Source organism: Paralichthys olivaceus, chromosome 22, assembly GCF_024713975.1.
Source record: "Paralichthys olivaceus isolate ysfri-2021 chromosome 22, ASM2471397v2, whole genome shotgun sequence".
Taxonomy (NCBI): domain Eukaryota; kingdom Metazoa; phylum Chordata; class Actinopteri; order Pleuronectiformes; family Paralichthyidae; genus Paralichthys; species Paralichthys olivaceus.
Window position 1 is genome coordinate 3,503,876 of NC_091114.1, and position 22,528 is coordinate 3,526,403.

The following is a 22,528-nucleotide window of genomic DNA, read 5'->3' on the forward strand; positions in this document are numbered from 1 at the left end:
TGATCAGTGAGAGCAGTGTGGTGTCAGTCGGCTATTTATGGGACCACAGGGCTTTCAGGGAGTCTTTTAAGGCTCACATCCCCCAGTGTATTTAAAAAAAGAAATAAAAGCATTCCAATATAGCCTCATCAGTGCGTCAGTGTTTGAAGTTTAGGGACCGCAGATGACATGAGCTTCAAGCTGATCACTATAACTACTAATTCTGGCCCCTTCTAAAACCTAAATGTCCTAAAAATAGAAGAAGTTCAACAATGAATGACAGGAAAAGGGTTGCAAAAAAGTATTTTTATTCTGTTTATCAATATCCTGTGGTTTCACGCTTTCAGATTGTAGGGAACGTGCAACAGTTAGCACAACAACGGTTTGTCAGTCTCCTTGAAATAAAAATGATCAACAACATGATCAGACTTATGAAGTTATTAAGGCAGTTTATACGTTGACAAAAGCAGCTTTGCACTGGAATGTCTAAAGAACAAACAGGCAAGTTTTCACTGACTACATCAGAGACAACGAGATGGAGAGAATGAATAAAAACCACCACAGGGGCAGATCCAATGAAAGCAGCTCACGTGGGCTGAAACAACGAGAAAATAAGAACCTTTACTGTATCACACCGTGTCGCCACAGTGTCTTTAGCTGGAGGAGTAACCAGAAGAATAATGTGCACTCACACTCGAGCTGCGCCTGATTCCTCCCCATGTGACTTTACAGTTCCATCACCACCAAAAAGTACTTTCTGCGACACATACCTCACACCCCCAACCGTTTACCCCCATAACCCTGAGAAACTAAAATCTATATAAAGATAAATGCTTAATATGAGGAAGAATTCAATTTAAATCTCAACATGTGAAAGAATATTTCTGCTTTATTACAACCTGGCTCTTATTTGACGCATTTGCTACTTCAGTTCTTTATCGGACAAACATCCTGAGCGCTAACTATCATTATCGTCGTCTTTGTCGCCCGGATGGTGTATCACGTCACCTGCGTGCACTCATGCATGTTCAAATAGAGAGCAGCTAACGAAACAGGGACCCACATGTATAAAGTGAGCATTCCTTAGTGTGACTGCGACACCCACAGTATAGAAGTCTGTGGCAGTGAAGCCCCGAAGCTTTACATTGGTACCATAGACGTACAAATTCTGAAAGCCAGCTCCAGGTCTTATCATTACGACGGGAGACAAAATAAGAGCCATGCTGTGATAAAGTGAAGTAATCATAGAAGCAGAAGAACTGCTGCCTCTGAAAGTGCAGGTTGGAATTTCGTTGTTATGACAAAGAAATACAGGAGGACATGAAGCGACTTTTAACTCATGGCATTTTTAAATTAAGTATCACGCTTCCTTGCATATCTTCACATACAATTCACATGTGACATGCAGCAAATTCACTCCAGACTTCAGACATGACTCGTAGCAGCGTTCTCGACAATGAGAAGATTGTGTCTCTGTGAGTGGCTCATTGCACTGAACAGTTTGACTCGTTGAACTATTCCTGGACAGTATTTCGTTTGTTGGCTGTTACATTGGATTATTACCATGTTGAGCTTGAGCTGAGAATTGCAACAGATGCATCTCGCTTTCCGCAGGTTAGTTTTCAGACATCTTGCGGATCATGTAGTTGAGGATTCCTCCGTGGTGGAAATATGCCAGCTCCACGTCCGTGTCGAATCTCATCCGCACTTGGAATGTTTTCCCTGTGTTGAGCTGTGAGGGCGGAAAGAGGCATGAAGCGTCACGTCGCACAGAAACATTTATTCTGACCTTGATCCACGGCAAACTGTCCCCGACTAACCTGAACGTCGACGAGCATCCTGGGAGTGAGCTGCTCGGGGATGGGGATGGTGTAGCGCTCCCTGCCGGTCAACCCCAGACTGTCAGCTGTGTCTCCTGGTAGATACTCCAGAGGAATCACTCCCATCCCCACCAGATTACTGCGGTGGATCCGTTCATAGCTCTCTGCTATAACTGCGTTAACACCCTAAAGGAAAAAAGGGGAAAGATTCATTCTTTTAACACTTTACAAGCGCCTCACTACTTTTCAGTAAAATCCCAGTCTCAGCCATAGACTGTAAATAAAGATGTCAAACACGCCTCCTCTTCCTCCGATTTCGGTTAAAGATAAAATACCTCTAATATAGCTGCTGCCACTTTGGACGCCATTTAGAGCCAGGTGAGCTGTACGCCCCCCTGACAGAAACCATCTTTACACTCCACTAACATGGAGAATGTTGCGTTTAGGATCTAGACTGCAGCCAGCCACTAGGGGGGGGGTCGAAATGTTTTGGCTTCACTTCTGGGGAGCTGTCATGTTGTCCATCTTTATATACAGTTGATGGTCTCAGCTCACGCAACTGATCACATGAACAAAGCTCTACACTTTAGAAACGTGATGACAACTACAGCTGCATCTCAGTTCAGGAGCGACATCCTGTGGAGAACACAGCGTAACTCTTCAAGTGTGGCCCCTGAACTAAGACACAGCTTAAATGTACAATGACTCACCAGAAGTGAATTGCACTTCCTATAATTGGATCAGTCACAAATGTGGATTAATCAACTTTATTTCAGTCACTTTCAAAATTCTGGACAGTGCCATGTACAACAGAGAGATATAAATGTTTTAAACGAAAGTCTCAGCCATTAATTAGGTCTCAGTGTTCATCTCATTCCCTTCTTCCATCCTCAAATGAAAGGTGAATGATCTATTTCAGACACCAGTGACTCTCAGTCAGTGTTAAAACATCTTGTAAGTACAAAGAGACAATGTGATCCTGAACTACAAGAGCTGGTGTAAAGACTCATTTAATATTCATCATGAATAAGTGAAAAGAAATGGATTTTAGAAAAAGCCTAGAAAATCTTGTTTAACATAATTGCGAACATTGCAGCAAATAATAAAAGCAGTCCGAGTTTTTATTATTTAAAAGAATCCAAACCAAATCATTGAAAACTGGTTTAATGCCGCTCAGATTCCAGTGTCAGCTACAAATTGTGAGTGTGTGATCCTCACCAGTAGGAAGGGTCCTTTAGCGGCCCAGTCTCTGGAGCTGCCTGAGCCGTACTCCTTCCCGGCCAGAATGATCAGGGGGGTACTGGACTGCTGGTACCTCTCTGCAGCATCGAACACATCCAGCTGCATAGAAAAGGAAGACAAATATGACTCAGTGTATCCATTTGAAGCAGTACTGAGGTCTTTCCTCCAAGCTAAATTACAAGCGTCACTTAAAGGCCCGTATACACTGTGTGATGTTGATGATCCCGCAGGTCAGCTTTTGGTGCAATATTATGTATCATCATGTAATTTTGTGATCACGCCGCCTGGTTCCACTGCAGGAGCTGTACTTCCTCATTCACAGTTACTGGTGGTAAATACTGCACTCTGCCGGTTATACTTCCTGATGACTTTGTTGTGAGATAGAACATTTTTCTATTTGTAATTTGATCCAAATAAAAATCTAGTGAATTGAAACTTGGTTTAATAAGGGGACTGTTTGGCCTTGGAGGAGGTGTGTGCTCCCTGAGTGCCGTCCTAGTTGGATTTGTAATGCAGATTGTTGCAAAGTAAAATGATCACTGACATCATTGGGGCTTTTACAAAAATCCCACGTGTGTGTGAGTTACAAACTCATTATTAGGAAAAGAGACGGACGGCGGAGAGGAAAAGCTCTCTGTTGAGTTCAGAGAATGAGGGGTTATGCTGACCGTTTCTCCTGAGGGCAGGTGAATGGTTTGAGGCGCCTGCTTGTTGAGGAACTTGTTAAAGAGCCGGATGTTTGCGAACGTCCCTCTGGCCATCACAGCGTCGTTACCTCGACGGGAGCCGTAGGAGTTGTAGTCGCGCGCAGTCAGACTGGTCAAAACACAAACGGAGTGAAGCCCAAGGTTTTAACACACAGTTCAAATACAGGTTTTCAATCAACCTACTCTCACAACGTAACTCTGATATCAGGTAGGAGAGGAAAGAAAACAACACACTAGTCACCAAGGTTCCCTGTGCAGTGCATCATGGGTCAACATTTTCACAAAGCAACGTAACCTGCACAGATTGCTGCCCCAGCCTGAAACAGTGAGGTCTCTCACCCCCTGCTGGTAAGGTAGCGTGCCGCAGCGCTGTTCCTGGCAATGTTCCCCGCAGGGGAGATGTGGTCTGTGGTGACCGAGTCTCCCAGGTTCAGCAGCACGCAGGCATCGGTTATGGACCCAGGAAGCTGCAGCTTCATCGTCTGAATAACAGAAATGATTGTTAGACATATGATGTCACGTTACCTCTTATTCAGCTCACTGGAAAATATTTGCATCAGCATTGACTTGAGCATTTAGCATTTAGAGTTTGATTCCAGTGTTAAGTGCATTTTCAAACTCTGCTTTGCGTTTATGCGTGTAACTGAAAAACGAAGCATTGGGGAAAAGGGTGATGTCACAGTTTATGTCACATATGCCCACGGTTGCTTTGTCTAATGAGCATGAACCAGAAACAACAACAATGGCAACTATATACCTGTTTCTCTTCATTTGGTTTGCCCTGCTAGGTTCAATTACAAATTACCGGCATTCACAGGCACGTGCCTCGTCCAATATAACTTGAATGTAGACTATCACCACCTAATGGCCCAGCATGCTTGTTGGAACATTTGTAGTCATTTTTGTGTTCTCATCGTGATGGAAGTATTTTGTGAAACAATCATAATTTCCATTTAATTTTCCATTTTAATTTTCCAATAAAATAATTTTCCATTTCTCTGTGTTCTACTAAAAAATCATATAAATGTATTTTTCTAGTCTTACAGTTAAAATAGAATTTTAATGAATCACGTAACTTACTATTCAATTATTAAGTGTAATTATCAAGTATATTTTATGTTCAGTTTCATCTGTGCAATGTTTTGTTTAGATGTACCCTGACAATTATTTGTCACTGGAGTTTATATTTTCTTTCCTATTTTGCCAGCAGTTCCAGATTTGGAAAAATGAAAAATGACCTTTAATGAGACAGTTGGCAGCCCTGAACTTTAATAATTTAGCAGAGGTGGAAACTGAAAATGAGTTTCATGACTTCGGGAAGATGTAGTGATTTGTATTATTTACCAAGCCATCGAAAAACGGTGGCGACTTGATGTAAGTTGACTCGGGATCCCAGGTATACAGCTTGTCAGAGGGAGCAACCAGGGAGTTCCAGCGTTCATTCACTTTCTGTAACAACACAGTCAGTTAGAGTCATGTCAGTAATGTCTTTTTCAAGTTGCATACGTGCTGTTCCCCAAAAAGTCAAGATAACACTACCTCAATCTTCGCATAGATTTCTTTAAACATTGATGGAATGACAAACATTCTCTCCACAGCCTGGATCTCCGCTCGTGTGGGCCAGATGTCCCTCAGGAAGATCTCTTTCCCTTCAGAATTTTTGGCTGCAGATGGCAAGAGAACAACATTTAAAGAGTCCGGTGCTTCAAGCACGGTAACCGTAAAGCTGTTACCACATGAAAAAGTTCAAGTCAAATGTCATTTCTGTCACTGTGGCTAATCTGATCACATTAAACAGATGATAAAAAGATTAAGCGATAAGACAGACTATTCAGATGTAAAAAAAAAAAAAACCTTAGAAGACCATGTCGAGACATTATTCACAATCCGTTTCATTAATAAATGAAAGTGGTGGTGTAATTCTAAAAGAGTCAATGTCCCCTGAGATCAGTGGTTTCATGTCAGTACATCATTACTGGAAACGTGCTCAATTTAACTAATGCATCATAAAGAAACACTGGCACGCTGGAGTTAATCTAATTTCAGACAAATAAGCCTGTTTAGTGCTTCCGGTGCAGAAGCCTGTGTAAAAACATTGTGCAGAACATATTGTTGAACTGAGCTGAATATTGTGCATTGAATAGATTAAGTTGCGTAACTACCTTTCTTTATATATATCTATGCTCGAACACTGAGCCTTTAACAGAATTTGCAAAAATAATAAATGTGACCCTTCTAAGTGGGTTTTTTGGAAGATATCAGGGTGGTAGATCTCGGCTCACGTTGATCTTGGGCTCGAAAAGGTTTGTGACCCCTGCTTTACAGTTTGCTGAGAGGGTAAGGTGGCGCTCATAAACACTGGTTGTGCTGCCCTTCAGCAGGCCCCGACCCAATCAGAGGAAAGTGGGCTTTTAAGAAGCCTGAGCTAATATCACAGTGGCTAATATCTGAGTGGCTGGATATCAGACAACTTGAGACAAATGAGGACGTTTGTGAACTGTGTTGCAGAATAAAAACATAGATTAACATGTCCACCTACATGTATAACACGTCTCTTGAGAGACAAAGCCATGAATATCAAGGTGGGTCTATCAGCTGAACAGTTGCTTTTGAAGTTAAAGGAATTCTGCACAATATTCCAAAAGGTGCTATTTTAATTGACTGTAATGTGTAAAATCACTTGTGTGGTCCTTTAAGACCTGATTTATGTTAAGGGCCCGGACACACATGATGTTAACATCCGTCCTGAGAGATCCAATCACATGTGGCCAGCGTTAAGAACGTGTGTTCACACTTGGCATTAAAATGCGTCCTGAATGTGTGTCCTGTGACCCCTTGTGATCCGATCGCACCTCCCTGCTCTACACGCAAATTCAAATGTAGGTCATTTGTGTTAGTTAAGACCAAACAATGTTGTTTTGAGTGAGTTTGAGTTTACAGTGTCTGATGTTTGTGTGTGTGTGTGTGTGTGTGTCAGCATGAGCGAGCAAAACGGAGACGGAGACGAGTCTGAATGAATCTTATGCAGCTGGAAAGAAAGATTTAGTTTGTGCGGCTCTTATTTAAAAATAAATACTGTAAAAACTAGAACAAACTGCAGGCCCAAGAGTTCGCTGGATTTTCTCACAATGCACTTAACTCTGTAACTCAGACTGCCTCCCTCCCAAACATGTGCGCATCACCACTGAACCGGCTCTAAGCTGTTGTATTGGCCTTCAAAAGCCTGCATTGTCTAAAAATACATCCTCAGTTTTCAGCTGAGTCCCTGTGGTGTGCATGATTGGCCATAAGCACTCTGTGAAACTAGCGTGCACAGTGACGTGTATGCCTGTGGTGTTGTTAGTCAGAACTAACCAACCATGAGCAGCTAATGATGGGCTCTTAAGAGTGTCTAATGGAAAAGCACAGAGGCTGGCTGTGTTTTGGTTTTTAGATGGGTACAACGCTGTTTACAGACATGCACTGTACTCTGGATCATCTCCTGACATCATTCATTACGTTGACAAGTGAGAACAAAGGAGGGGGGGGTGTTTTGGGTGTCTAAAAACTCACCAATGGGCTCCCTCTCAAAGTCAATCCTCACGGTGCCGGCGATGGCATAAGCAATGACGAGTGGTGGAGAAGCCAGGTAGTTTGCTCTGGTGTTGGGGTGGACTCGCCCTTCAAAGTTTCTGTTTCCTGACAGGATGCCCGCAGCAACCAGATCTCCCTGAAACACAAATATATGTGTTATAAGAGTGAGATATTAAATATTACGTGTATTCATCAGTTAGAATGTTTCTTTTTATTTACACTCAGTTGACTTTTAGTGGCTGCAGTTTTCCAGTAACCTCAGGAGAATCAGTGAGGAATAGAGGTGATGTGAAACAGTAGGGATGTAAACCACAGGTACCTGAGTAATGGCTTCCACCACTGGCTCTGGGAGCGGCCCACTGTTGCCTATACACGTCATGCAACCATAGCCAACAACCTCAAAGCTGTGGGGAAAGACAAGGGAATGAATTAGTTTCACGTTCACCTGCCTTTTTCTTTTTTTTTTTTTTTTCCAAGTACAATTGACTATCACAACAAAATAGTAATCTCTCCACCATGGCAGCTGCAATATTTGAATTACATGATCTCTGCTCCTAATCTTTATTTATAAAGATTATATTTCTAAAAAAAGAAAAAAAAAACCAGACAAGGTCAATGAAATGTAAATATGACAAAGGAACATGAACAGGGAAAATAAAATCGACAAGATCAAATAATTTGGACAAATTTAGTGTAAATTAAAGCAGCAGCCATCCATTCCTGAAAGCTTTCAAAAAAGAAAAGTTTTACAATTTAGCCTGTGTAGGTTTAGCAAATACAAACCAGTGTATCTCATTCAATAAAACAAAGATTTCTGATTTAACACTTGCATAAGAGTGGGGCTGAGATAATTGTATCCATACTGACAATCCCTAATGTGCACTTATGTTAATAGCAATATTCAAAAGATACAGTGTCATTACACTCAAACAACACATATTATGTCTTTGCATCACACACACAAAAGAATAATGTGGCATCACTGTAACATTAGCAGAGGGAGAGAGAGCAGCCTACCCCAGCTGAGACAGGTAGTCCATAACACCGCTCTCCTTCAGGTAGTAGGTGACCACTCCACTGCCAGGTGACAGGCTGGTCTTTATGTACGGCTTCACACTCAGACCGCACTCGATTGCCTTTTTAGCAAGAAGTCCTGAAAACAGAAACGGTATTAATACTCATTAACTCTGTCAGGTGATAAGTCACAGTTAAAAAAAATAAAATAAAAATAAAAACTCTACCCACCGGCTCCCAGCATGACAGATGGGTTGCTGGTGTTGGTGCAGCTGGTGATGGCAGCGATAACCACTGAGCCGTGGCTCAGAGTGTACTCCTTTCCGCTGAACTGGAAGGGCACCGCAGCGCTGTGACGCTCAGGGGCAACTTGGAATCCCTTGAAACCTTGCTACACGCATTAAAAACAAAAGTAAACGTTTTTTTGAAGTACTGAAAGTAGCAGCAATTCAGTCACAGACCACAAGGAATAGGTGTGAAGAATTAAGTTTGGATGTAAGGCCAAAATGGAGAAAAGGTTGTGTGTATATATATATATATATATATATATATATATATATATATAGGCAGATAGGTGTTGACGTACTGTAAACATTAAACTGTACAGCTATATCTACCTTTGCTCCCAGACACGAATCAAAGTCTTTTTTCATGTCAGACACAGCCACTCTGTCTTGGGGTCTTTTGGGACCACTGCAGCATGGGACCACTGTACTGAGATCCAACTCCACCACCTGAAAGAGAAAGAGACCCCGTTCACAACTGGTATTGGCATCTCTCTCCAGTGATCTGGGGCCTCATTCATTACTGCATACACATCAGACCATTTTGTGCGTACGCCACTTCTCTCCCAATTTTGTAAATACTTTTATTTTGCTGATGCTCTCAGTTACACAAGGCATCTATTGCACTTCTGTCTGTGCTTGGAGAGGGATCCCTCACAGAGCCGAACCTCTCTCTGAGGTTTCTTGCGCGACAAAAGGACCCCAAATTGAAAAAGATACAAAACAACTTAAAGCAAATTATGGTAAAATAACTGTTACAGAACTGAGTGATTCATAGTTTTCATTTATCTCTTCGAAGGAGACAAGTGTTTAGTGATTGGGAAGATTTCTTGGCCCAATCTAATCTATAGATCTGTGATCTTTGTGCTGAACTGAGACCAGTATTACACAGAAACGAAGCCCGACCCATCCCAGTACAAACAAGTGTTCACCACCCTGGGTTCATTAACAAATAAGTCTGTGCGTGATATGATTAACACCATTTAATTTCTGCTATTCTTCTTAAAGATTCAAGAATAATATAATTCTGTTCAATTTTATAGATGGGGGAACATTGCAACCGTCTCTGAATTCAATAATCCTCTAGGTTTGGATGATTAAAATACATGCAGGCAATAATACAACAAGTCCCCTCTCAAAACTTTTATGAAGATAACAATATTTCAATGCTGTCTATGTCCTGTTGACATTAAAGCTGACTTTGACACAGACCTGAGTGAAATCTGGATCCTGAGAGACGTCAGTGTAGTCCCTGAACATGCCCACAGCCTTCAAGTACTTTGTTATGTAGTCCAGCTTTTTGGAATCTCGCCCTGAATCAAGACGAGAGACAAAATAATGAACATCATCACCTGTGATCAACCAAAGAAGGGTCTTAAAAAATATTTTATTATTGACTAGAGGAGGAGCACTGTGTGAAGAAATGTTATTGTCATCAAATACTGGGCTGGTTGAGAGGATCCTGAACGAACCACGTATTCAGGACAACTTTAATTCTCACCTGTCTGTGCAAGGTACTGAATGCTGACGCAGTCCACGGGGAAGAACGCTGCTGTGGCTCCGTACTCTGGACACATGTTGGCGATGGTGGCTCTGTCAGCGATGGACAGCTGAGCCACACCTGGGCCGAAGAACTCCACAAACTTCCCCACTACTCCCACATGGCGGAGGTGCTGAGGGCACAGGGGTGTGGAGGTTTATGACGTCAGCGAGACAACACATGTTGCATTGCAGGGGCTGCATGAAAACTGACTGTAGTTACCTTTGTAACCGTGAGGACTATGTCAGTGGAGGTGATGAGTTTTTCTGGGGTCCCATACAACTTGTATCCCACCACTTCAGGCAGAACCATGCTTATTGGCTGACCCAGCATCACAGCCTCCGCCTCAATTCCACCCACACCTGAAGGTTTGAAAATGAAGATGTAATAACCACACAGCAATTCTAGCGACTGTCACACTAATTAGCCAACAGTTTATCCATTGCACTGTATCATTAAATGAGAGCAGGTATAACAATGAGAGTGCAACTTTGTAGAAAGGGTATATTTGGATTTGTGTCAGGCAAACAACTGTAGCTAGAAGATTAAGATTATTCACACCCAGAGAATGTTCCTGCTGACCAAGGCTCAGTCAACAAGAAGGAAGACGCGGGGCGATCTCGTTTTTGTTGTGTTTATAGGTTTTTAAAAAATGAAATCCAAAACATTTCTTTGTGCGTTTCATGTCTATCAACGTCAGAGGCGAAGAAACGGAAGCTTTTGTAACATTCATAATTCACTCAGGTCTTTGGAAAACCCTCAGGTTTTGTGTGGTGGTTCTTATTCTTAGCCTTGGGTCTTAATGAGTTCAAGATTTCAATTCTCAAGTCTTGTGATATAATAATCCCATTAATATTTACTAAAAACAACCGCCTATATCTGCTTATGTATAGATTGTAATGCCAGCTCTGTCGATCATTACAATTAAGTGTAAACACCGAGAACCCTGGATATTGAGACAGTATAACTTCTAATTTCTCTTGACTGGAAAACCCTAACTTTACCATCACACGTTACACTCTATATATCACCCACAGGTGAGAATGACGTTGGGAAGAAGACAGTAAAAGAGCAGTTCATGACAAATCATTGCTGACACTGATTGTCTCACCCCAGCCGAGGACACCCAGGCCATCAATCATGGTGGTGTGGGAGTCTGTGCCCACCAGGCTGTCGGGGTAGAAGAACCCATCGTATTTAAAGACCACTCGGGCCAAATACTCCAGGTTGACTTGGTGAACGATCCCTGAACCAGGAGGTATGATTCGCATGTTCTTGAAAGCTTTAGAGCCCCACTGGGAAGAGCAGGGGAAATGTTTAGGTGCTCAAGGAAAAGCCACAAGAGTTAAAACGTATTAAATATGAAGACCTTGTTTATGGAGTTTGTTTATCGTTTTTTACCTTTAGAAACTGAAATCTTTCTCTGTTGCGCTCAAACTCCAAATCCTGGTTTTTCTGAAGGCTATCAGACCTAAGATAGAAAAAGAGAGGAGATGATCATGGTGAAGCTACCTGCAGAATAACACAGCTTCTATGATCTAATGGTGCCATGGCAGAAAGAGTCTGAGGATCCTGGCCTTACTTCCTGTTGAAGTCCACTTGAATGGAATGATCGATGACGAGGTCAGCGGGGCAAACTGGATTAATCTTTTCTGGGTCACCACCCAGTTTCATCACTGCATCACGCATGGCAGCAAAGTCCACCACAGCAGGAACACCACTGGGAGGAGGATTAAAGCATGTCAGAGTGAGTCCAGTCTCCATTTTCATAATTCAGATATAATTCATCATCAGTTAACTAAGGATAACGTAACAAGAAACATACACAATCTATATTTTGCCCGTCAACAAACCATGTGAAGATGTACAATTACAACCTTAGTATATCCTCGTCTGTGGGTGTAAGCCCCAAGTTCACTGGATCCTACTGATGATCAGAGTCTGAATAACCAACTCCCATACAATAGCTTAATAAAAAAATAAAAAAGTTAATAAGCTGAATACTGAATTTTCCTATTACTCAAAAAGGAGGAAAATTGTGTGTTGTATTGGGGACTATTTTTAGCAGTGGATTAATCCACATTTGTTGCAGTGAGTACTTCTGTCACCATGAACCACAGTGTGTGTGTTCATGGTGATGGAGTAAGATGTCACCCAGTACAACAGAGGGGTGATCGTTTTTTGGACAACAACAGAGCTCTGTAGCCCTGAGATACACACACTTGGTAGTCAGATCAGCTCATTGTTGGTTTCAGTTTAAGCAGCAGAGGCAGTGCTATCATGACTTCTGTAAGAACACTGGATCCTACATTTCCCATAATACATCTCAATATCCTCTTGAGATGCTCTAGCGTGGACATACGTGAAGTCCTGGAGGATGACACGGGCCGGTCTGAATGGAACCTCCACAGTTTTAGTCTGGGTCTGCTTCCAGTTGAGGATACTTTCCACATCTGAGCTCTTCACCAGAAACCCATCGCAGTTGCGGACAGCAGACTCCAGGAGTACCCGGATGGAGAACGGCAGACGGTCTGAGCAACAGAGGGACAGTGAACCCCTCAGAAATATCTGCTGTTATAACGATACAATTCCAATGACGAGAGGATTAAGTATTGTTACCATATCTGCTGTCTCCAAGTTTGGAGAGATTGAAAAACTGCTGCTTTGGCTCATCTGGATTCAGGGGCTCAACAATATGTTGAAAAGGATTCTTCGCAGTCGCAGCCATCCTCCTCGATGTCTCAGTGTGAATCTAAAAGAGGAAACACAAGCTTGTTTTAAACGCCAAAATAAACCCAAACATCTATGTAGATTCTCATCACAGATGAGGGTTAATCACAAGGCTGAATCCTTCGTGTTCAGTGTGGAAATGGATTAGCCTGTAACAGAAAGGTGGAGCAGAGGGTCAGTGAACTTTTTGGCCCCCTGGTTCTCAAAGCTTACATAACTAAATCCCTTTCGCAGTCTGACGAAACTTTATACGGCGAGATGTGCAGCGGCGTGTCGAAAGAAGCTGAGCCTTGTCAAAAATGAGCAAATCGTAAATCTGGTTGTCCTACTACTCCTACTTCTTCTTCTTCTTCTTCTTCTTCTTCTTCTTCTTCTTCGAGAGACGTTACCTGTGTGGACTTTGGTTCTGGACATCCTGAATGTCCACATAGTTTGCAGGTTATCTTGGAATACAGGCTAATGTCGCTGTGCTGCAGAGTGCAAAGTCTAGTTATGATACTGACATCACTGTGTAACATAACAAGGCCACAGCAACACTCGCGCCTGTTTTACTTCGAGGACCTGAGTTCAGCAGCACTAACGATGTCGTAGTGACTGTATAGTACGAGTCAGTGTACCGATAATGACCATGACGTGTCTGCAGCTCTGAATATTAAAATCCGAATGTCACGACTTGCAGACATGTTCATGAAGCTGTTGACCAGATCGTCCCTGATACTTTATTGTAAGACTGACTTTGTATTATTGCATTCCTAAAAAGTGAAGTATTAAACAGTTATAAGACTATTACAGAAACAACTTTGACCCAACTACTGTTGCATAACCAGACTGTGTTTCTCTTCCGCCAGTCATTTTGACCTAAGTTAGCATTAGCTGCTTTGGGAGAGTTCTACACCGGTTTTGAAGGACCACGGAGAAACGGACCGTCTTACACGTCCATGAGTGTTTACCTCCCTTACAGTACAGTCACGTGAACCGGAGCGAATGTATACGTGTTTGAAATACGACAGTGACAGCTAGCTAGCTTTCAGCTCGATTCATCTGCGCGACAGCACAGGCGGGGTGCTAACCACGCTATCTGCGTAAGACTGTAGGACACCGTAAATAAAGGAATGGGACTCAGATCAGGTTTAATGACTTACTTACGTGTGCAGCTCCAGAGACACAAACAGAGAGTCACCGTGTTTTACCCGATCGCACCATGGGCTGTGTACGTCCACTGCCTCTGCTGCTGCTGCTCGTTGTATAACTCCCAGCGAGGTGGAAGCGGAGCCACCCGTGTCCTGCCTCTGATTGGTCTACCCCTCAACTCAGTCGCGCTCCGAGCCAATCACCAGGCTTCCATCCTGAACATAACCCGATCATTCGCCGGATGTGGGCGGATCTTTCTCCATGTCGGGTGGGACCAATGGGTGGGACTAAGTAGTGCTGCTGTTTCCTCCTCCCAAAAAATAATAAAACATCTTTAAAAATATGATTAATATTAAACTTACATAGTTTTGAAGGTCACTTCCTTAACAATCAAATATTTTTTTTAAGGAAGCATCCAAACTTTCTTCCATTATATGTCATTACCAAACTGATTTCAATATTCTTATGGAATAGAGACAATATATTTTTATTATTCTATTATTTCTTTTCTTTTCTGATGTGGTGCAAAGCAAATTTTCAGGATCCAGGAGTAGTTCTAACTATCTTCTATAAAAGAATTAAAGTGCCTGAAGGAGTGGCATCAAAAAACTACTGTGAATTCCTCGGGGTTACAGGGAAATCATTTATGTGGATACAAATTCTGTATGTAAGCAGGAGCCCTCATTAAACAATTGAGTCACAGGCAGAATCTCATTCTGAACCCAACTCTCTAAGAGAAGTGATTTGTTTTTGAACAGAACGCTCTTATTCCATATCAGATACCGGTGTGGGGAGAAGTTGTGCTTGTTTATCAGAGACCAGGTGAGAAGAACCTGCCTGCAGCAAATAGTTTGACAGGGAGTTTATCGACATTAGCACTACAACTTAAAATGGGAGGAGGTGGGATGTCTAGGTTGCATACTGTATTTTCAAAGTGTAGCTTGCTCCAGGATTACCAACCCTAGCTTAAAAGATATAGGTGATTGCATACCTTCCGTCATTTTGAGCTTTTCCATTCATCCCCTGTTCACAAACTTAGAGAACAGGAATGTGATTGCACGGTGTGATTTACTATGCTCTTGCAATATATCAATGTAAACCTGCTATTCCCTTAAGAAGCGTTTCCCCTCGTTTCAGCTTGCATTGCAAACACTATATTATATTTAAAATGATTTCAAAAAGCCAGAGACTGTTCCACATCTAGCTTTTCTTCTTATCTGTACATATCAACAATGTAGAACTGCTACAACTATGACCTTGACCTAGAGCCCTTTGAGCCAGGACTCATAAAACAGGGTTGCACAATGACAGACAGTCATTACCTGTTTTTACCCCTGTCAGTTACTTTGTTGATTGGGTTGTATGTTTGTGTGTTTATTTGTAAGCAAGATTGCACAAAAAGGTTTTGAATGGATCTTCAGTAAACTTGGAATTGTTTTTTTCTTTCTCTAACATTGCAAGTTTTTAAATAAAATAAAAAAAATAACAGATTTTCACCAATGTCATCGGAACCATTCATGGATCTTGATAAAAAAAAGTTTGGACATATTTAGAGGACTGTAAGTGTTTTAAATCTGGTGCAGCTTGATTGAATTTAATTGACCTGTTAGACTTTGGTGGAAGTAGGAGTTCCATTCTAGTTATTGTTCTGTTTTTACTGTCGCTTTTATTGTGTTGAAAGCATGCTGCTGTTCATTGCAAGTCCCACTAAGTGGTGCTGCTGTTGCATGGTTACAGCTCTTACTGTTGTATGTTGTGCAAACCTCCTTCATGTTAAAAGTGTCCCTCTGCTACACTATAGGCCTTGGATCATCACCGGTGTCCACATATTGCATGAATGAAATCACATATTGTCTTTCAACTTCAGCGCTAACGTGATGGTGTTAAACTGAATGTTTAGTAATATTGTCTCGTCATTGTAAACGATCCATCAGACTTTTCATCAGAATGAATGTTAATATTTAATGCAGCATCACTGCAAAATCAATAAAAGATATATCACTGCATAAAGGGACGTGTGTGTGTGTGTGTTTTAAACACAGGTCCTTTGTGTCAATGTCAGAGCCACTTCAGGCAGGAAGGTGATCGTGATTGACAGCTTAGTCTGTTCTAATTTTTCCATTCAGAAAGGCAGCCGCCACTGCCAAGTATACACACACACACACACACACACACACACACACACACACAGAGGCCTTGCCTTCGGAGGAAGCTTGGCTTCGACATAAAGTTGTCATTGGCTAACTGAGGATGGAGGGAGTGGTTTAAAGAATACAAATGATTTCTGACAGTCCAACATTAGATTTGATTAGATTCACTTTATTGTCCACCTCAGTGGAAATTTGTCTTTGGCTTCTCTGGCTCATTGGGGCCAATGATATTTAGGCGACTGCCACAACATGTCCAGACGACTCAAACTGACCACAATAATACTTTTCTTTCCTGCTTTAGCAATATAGGTTTGTGGTCTGTCACACACACACACACACACTCAGGTCTATCTAGTCCCTCCACAACACAGTAATACACATAAACACAGCAGTGAACCCTTGCAGTCTTTGTTGACTAACCCTTCGGGATTTTCACCCAGCCGTGATATCGTTTGACAGGTCAACTGAGTCATGCCTGCACAATGCTAAAATAACCTCTTTGCCTCTTCTCAGCCTCATGCAAACAAACAGGCACACAGATAGGCCTCCACAGAATTCCAAGATGGATCGCATTGTTTTTTACCGAGCTGTCCAGAAGATGTTTTAATCCTGTCCATCTGTCTCTGATTATCAAAAGTCACAACTTTGCTCCCAGGGACTCGTTTACTCCGAGATAAAAACATCTTCCATCTTTGTTTCAGCTATCACAGACAGGTGTCTCTTGTCTGCTGTAGCTCACTAGGTCAGTAAATGAAGACCCCAGCCGAATTGGGATTAAAACCGGTAACCTTCTTGCTGTGGGGCAACAGCTATTCCAAGGAGGACACTAATATTAAAATATGCATCAGTATCCCTCAACCCCACTCACATCAACACCATTAACAATTGTCTAATGATGAATTGGCCACTCGGGGCAACGGCCAATATTTGGTAGCTTTAGGTGTATAGACAGCAAATATGCAGGTCAAGAAGCCGTCTTCTGTTCATGGTCTGATAAGTTTCTGTAGAAACAAATTAAAAATTTCTCCACACAAAATACAAACAGCAATTCTTTTGGGTGTTTTAGATCCAGTATATCTTGTCGCGTAAACAACCAAATTATGTCCATCTGTTTGTTTATTTGCTTCAAGTGACAGAATTCATATTGCAAATTGATTTTCCGTGTTTCTGAGTGTTTTAAATCACTTCATTACCTCATAGTGCAACAACTTCAGGGTCTGAGTTCGAAATGAGATTCAAGGTCATGTCGGCATGCATCAGATGCAGGGCAGCGATTGCTTTTCTACCTTTTAACCTGCAGATGGTGCTGTAGTATAACACAGAGAAATGTCAACGATGGATATTTTTTTCTATGACAGATCAAATGTGAGAACAAAAACATGAGTATCTCAGAGAGAAAAGTTCCATTGTTTCTAAAAAAAATTACACAATCTGTCATTCTTTTCACTAATTCAAGAAATCTGCTTGTCTGTGTCTCATGTCTCGAGAACCATGCATCTTATCTGCTTCGCGCGTGTTTTGTTAATGGCCCAAAAAACTGGGCAGTCAGCATTAATATCTGTGCTGCCAGATCATTGACCATTTTTTATTTCACCATATCGGACTGAGACATTCACAGGTGTCCCCAATGCTAATTTCATAGCAGCAACATCAATAGAATCACTTCTATGACCGTGATGGTGGATCGTGGATCACAATCATTATCATGGTAGCAGCTGATTATGGATTATGATTAAAACTACATTGCTCAGATATACAATAACCTACTGCATGTGTACTATTATTATTGGCAATATTCTATTACAATTGTCACTACTGCTCCCTTCATCTCTTTCAAACATTTTCTTTTGAATAAATACTGTTAAACATTCCTGGGAGAGGGATCCCTCACATGTGGCTCTCTTGTTTTCTAATTGTCTGTTAAAAATGGTTGTTTTGGTTGATTTTCCTCACTCTTTCTTATGGTTAAGGGCAGAGGATGTTGCACCTTCTTGGGATGTATGAGACAAATTGTGATTTGGGAATATGGGCTATAAAAACAAAATTTTAATCAAATGTAGTTGGATAAAATGAAGCAATATTTGTCTCTGAGATGCAGTGGAGGGGGGTGCAGAGAGGGAAAGAAGATAGAGACGAAAAGGGAAGAACAGAAAGCAAGAACAGGAAGAACCATCCATATCGACATGGTGGTTGTTGTCCACTTTGGGTCTTGACAAAAGGAGTGAGGAACTAACAGCTCATTGGATGGGGGACAAAACGAGCCTCCTGCTGAATATGGACAAGGCACCACACCAGGATGGAAGCTACAAGCCAAGAGCAAATGGACAGTGATTTGGACTCCATTGCCGGTCCACCAACCGGAGAGGGTTGTGGTTAAGGGGTGAAACACTCAGTAAAGGTTGAAAAATAAATTAATGACACAGATACCTCAGGTTTTTGAAACAATGTCAAGCCAAAACTGTAATTTGAATTGAACCCATCAGTTACTGGGAACTTCAACTCAAAAGTTCCAGGTACATTTAGTGCAACTGCAAATTTAGAGCTCTGCTAAAGCTATCTTAATTGATTCAGGCCGAATTCACTTCTCACAAGCCAGAGAAAATCCAGAAATGACAAATAACCAGCTTTGTACCCGTCTTTCCTGTCATTTTGAAAACATTTGATTTACTTATCAAGTTGCTGAGTTCTGATAATCAGGTTAATATATCCCAGGCCTGGGTAACACATTTCTCTGACATCACCCAACATCCATTTTGTCTTAAAAATGGTCAAATACTGAAAATTGGTACTGAATTCCTTCTTATTAGAACTGTGGGTCATGTCTTCTCTAATTATAATAATCTAGATGCTCACATTGTTAAAGTTTTACATCCGGCTGTTTATCACTCCATCTCTCTCCTGGGTGTGACAAAGCTGCCTTCTCCCCTCCTTCTGCTCTGCCTCTGCTCTGGGGTCACCCAGAGGGCCAGTCAATGTCACTGCCCTTAACCAGTTTAACCAATCAGAACCCTCTGTGACCCCCCCTCCTTCTCTTTTCCATCTCAGCACCATACACCCCCTACCCAGCATCCTCTGTGACAAATCAGATGGCTAAGGGTCCCCTCTCCCTTTTGGTACCCCAACCCCCATTAGACTGGCTACCATCCCCCACGTGTATAACAAGCAGGTGTATGAGATATGATTGGTAACACCTCGATTTTATTTTGCTCTTCACAAGCCCCACCTCCCTACCACTTGTCTTCCATGCACCAGTGTGCAGGCAAAGAGTAGAGCATCATGTTGTGGCAATATGACAAATGGACGTACACGGCAGAAGCAGGGGGTTGATGATGATGTGATGAATTTCACAGCAGAAGTGCAATGTCATGACGCTTTTAAAAAAAAACAGAGATAAGTGAGATCTGACATTGCAAGGACACAAAGTTGTGTGTGTGTGTGTGTGGGAAGCGAATGTATTTACACCCTTGTGTTCTTCATAAGCGCACGGCTCATGAACTCAATATAACATCTGCAGTGAATTAAACTGCTGCAGCTATACACCTTGTGTTATTATCTGTTTTCAGATTATTGTGTTGGCAACAGGGCGACATTCCTGTCATGCCAATGAGATGTTGCACTGAGCTGAAATAAAATGGGACTGGATACAACAGTCTGTGGTGGAGGAAGTGCTGCAAGTTAGATTCTCACACACACAAACACACACACACACACACACTTCTCTTTCTACAGTTGTGAAGGCACTCATTGATATAACGTATTCCCTTGGCCCTTACCCTCCTGTAATTGAACCTAACCTAACTTAATGTAATGTAAACTAGCGCCACGAAACATAAAATAATTTAAGATTCCTCTTTATGGTCCCACACACAGAATGCAACATGCAAATGTGGGGAAATTTAGCCTCTGTATGTGAACGGAGCACACACGGTACACAATCCACACTGTGACCACACACAGAGCAGCGGGCACCCATGAAGGTGCCCTGGGAGCAATTGGGGGGCCTTGCTCAAGGGCATCTCGACAGTGCCCAGGAGGTGAACTGGCACCTCTCCAACTTCCGTCCATGCTGGACTTGAACCAGCCACCCTCCGGTTCCCAAGCCAAGTCGCTATGGACTGAGCTACTGCCTCCACCTCAACCTGAACTACTAACCGAACTTAGCCAAGTGTAATCTAAAGTAGTGTAAGGTGTCCTAATCTAACCTAACCTAACATAATGTAACACAATGCAATGTAAACTAATCGCACTTAACGGGACCTTGCCCGGTGTAACGGAAAGAGTAGTGGAATGTATTATCTTATCTAATCCAACCTAACATGATGTAACACAATGTAATGTCCTAACCAAACTTCACCTAACTCAATCAATCTAACCTAATTTCTAGGCCAAACCGTAAAACCAAGTCTTAACCCCGATTAAGTTCTGAGGACTTGTCCAAATGTCCCAAAATGGACCAACATAAACCAAGACACACACACACACACACACACACACACTGCAGTAGAAAGATGTTTGCAGCAAAATAAGAATGATCTTGCTACTTGGTCTTTTTGAGCAGCATGGGCTGAGATGAAGGTGAGGACCGAGAAGCAGAGCGTGTCACTGTGTGCGCGTGCGTGAGCGTGCGCGTGCGTGCTTAATAGAGTGAGCGAGAGACCCGGGGAGAACGTCATCTGCCTGGATTGGACCACCGGACTATAAGCATACCAGCACCGTCCGGAGCACTCACTGACAGTGGCTCCTCTGTGCAGCCGGACAGAACGTCACTGTGCTCGGACAGGAAACCATAACCGTCCCCGGTCCTCTGGAGCGGCGGCGGCAGCGGCGGGGCTGAATGCAGGAGGACACGGTGACTAGTTGTCAGTGAGTGAGTGAGTGAGTGACGGAACATGGCTTCTTCCCCGGTCACCCCAGCCTCGCTCGAAGGAGGGACACCTTCACCCACTGGGAACGAGGAGCTCTCTACAACCCGACAGGTACACGTCTGTGACCCCCTTTCGATTCACCCACGCCGAACTTCGTTTGAAAACCACTCGATGTAAGACTCATCCGGACACCTGCTGAGACACATGCGTGCGGGAGCTTGATTTTTGTTAGTGTCTGACTCAACAGAATCTGAAGTTTAATTCGGCATATATTTAACACGTAAAAACAGTGAGCGGGTTTAATAGTGATCCACATTTCAGACGGTTTCGTCTGTCGGTGCCATCGTAAACCGTGATGGAATAGAGGAAGCAGAGTGACCCGACAAAAAAGTTCATGCTAAAATAACACCGAATTTAACAGGCTAATCAGAGACACGAGGATGTGCCCGGGTCCTCCACTGTCACGAATGTATTTGCTGATGGCACTGAACCCTAAAATCGGACCGATTTTTAAATGGAGTTTGGTGTGGCGTGTTGACACTGCTGCTGATCGGAGTGCTGGATCTCAGCGTGTCCCACGAAGAGACAGCAGGCTGTGACGGTGCAGGCGTTTCCCTGAGCGTGACACTTGCATGATCACCGCAGGAACTTCTCTCTGCTCATCGTCCAACTTGATTATCATGGGCCAGTGTTGATGTCCTCTTCTTCTTCTTCTTCTGCTCAACCTGTCAAACTGCTGGTTATGTGGCTGGGTAATACAGAGGAGAACCATGTGTTTCTGTTTCACACATGTACTCCTCACTCCTGTTTCTTTTGGAAAGGTGACTTGTGTTTGCAGCCTGCTCCAAACCTAAATAGACGCCTTCACAAACAGGTGCATTGTGGTATCAGTGTCCTTGTGAGAGCATATGGTTGAAGTGACGGCAAAGAGAATGGCACCTTCCCCTGCTTGTTCTCTAACATTAGCACAGGGGATGTCATGTTAAGCTGGTTATGAAGATGTTTGCAATTTGATTTGTGAGAATTTCAGTTGTCAGGAGATTCTGTAGAGTAATGGCATTCAGCGGCACACAGCATTATTCAGGTTTGACTCTGTTATGTGTTCGACCACGTCAAAGCTTCCCTATGCTCTGAAAATGAAGAATCAGGTCTGATCATGTTGATGCCCTAAAGGTCTAGTGTGTAAGATTGAGGTGAAAGGGAAGTATTGACAGAAATTGAATGCAGAATAATCCTCATGATGTTTTCTATAGTTCGTTTCATCTAAATTGTGACAGACATTGTTCAGCCAGTTATAGATGACAAACTAAGTCATACGTTTACATGATCACAGACTTTTGACCTTATTCGGAGTGAGACATGACTTCAATCATGGTGTTTGAATGAGTTGCTTATAAGGACAGTGCTCTGTAACATGTAAAACAAGCAACGATTGTGACTCACTGTGTCATATGTTGGAAATGATTGTATGCAGATGTAGCAAAAATATTGTG

General features: G+C 42.5%; 2 protein-coding genes across 3 annotated transcripts in view; one reads left to right on the forward strand and one right to left on the reverse strand.

The window, feature by feature from the left end:
• Positions 1-270: 270 nt before the first annotated feature.
• aco1 (aconitase 1, soluble) lies at positions 271-14,271 on the reverse strand. 2 transcript variants are annotated; one of them, XM_069518672.1, is made up of 21 exons: positions 14,032-14,271; positions 12,779-12,911; positions 12,522-12,690; positions 11,742-11,879; positions 11,561-11,630; positions 11,271-11,454; positions 10,382-10,521; positions 10,121-10,292; positions 9,832-9,932; positions 8,953-9,069; positions 8,567-8,726; positions 8,339-8,474; positions 7,641-7,725; positions 7,301-7,457; positions 5,288-5,412; positions 5,093-5,197; positions 4,088-4,230; positions 3,710-3,857; positions 3,018-3,140; positions 1,800-1,985; positions 271-1,711 (listed from the first exon to the last, which is right to left on the reverse strand). In XM_069518672.1, exons 2-21 carry the CDS (start codon positions 12,885-12,887, stop codon positions 1,595-1,597), a joined length of 2,685 nt encoding a protein of 894 aa, XP_069374773.1. In that variant the 5' UTR covers positions 12,888-12,911; positions 14,032-14,271; the 3' UTR covers positions 271-1,594. The 2 variants fall into 2 exon arrangements, with proteins under 2 accessions (XP_069374773.1, XP_069374774.1); XM_069518673.1 differs by having other exon boundaries at positions 14,036-14,168.
• Positions 14,272-20,816: 6,545 nt separating this feature from the next.
• Positions 20,817-22,528, forward strand: part of ank2b (ankyrin 2b, neuronal) — a 151,581-nt gene continuing 149,869 nt past the window's right edge. The window contains exon 1 of the mRNA XM_069518395.1: positions 20,817-21,146. Within this exon, the coding sequence (XP_069374496.1) occupies positions 21,060-21,146 (87 nt within the window). The 5' untranslated portion in view covers positions 20,817-21,059. The remainder of the gene's footprint in view (positions 21,147-22,528) is intronic.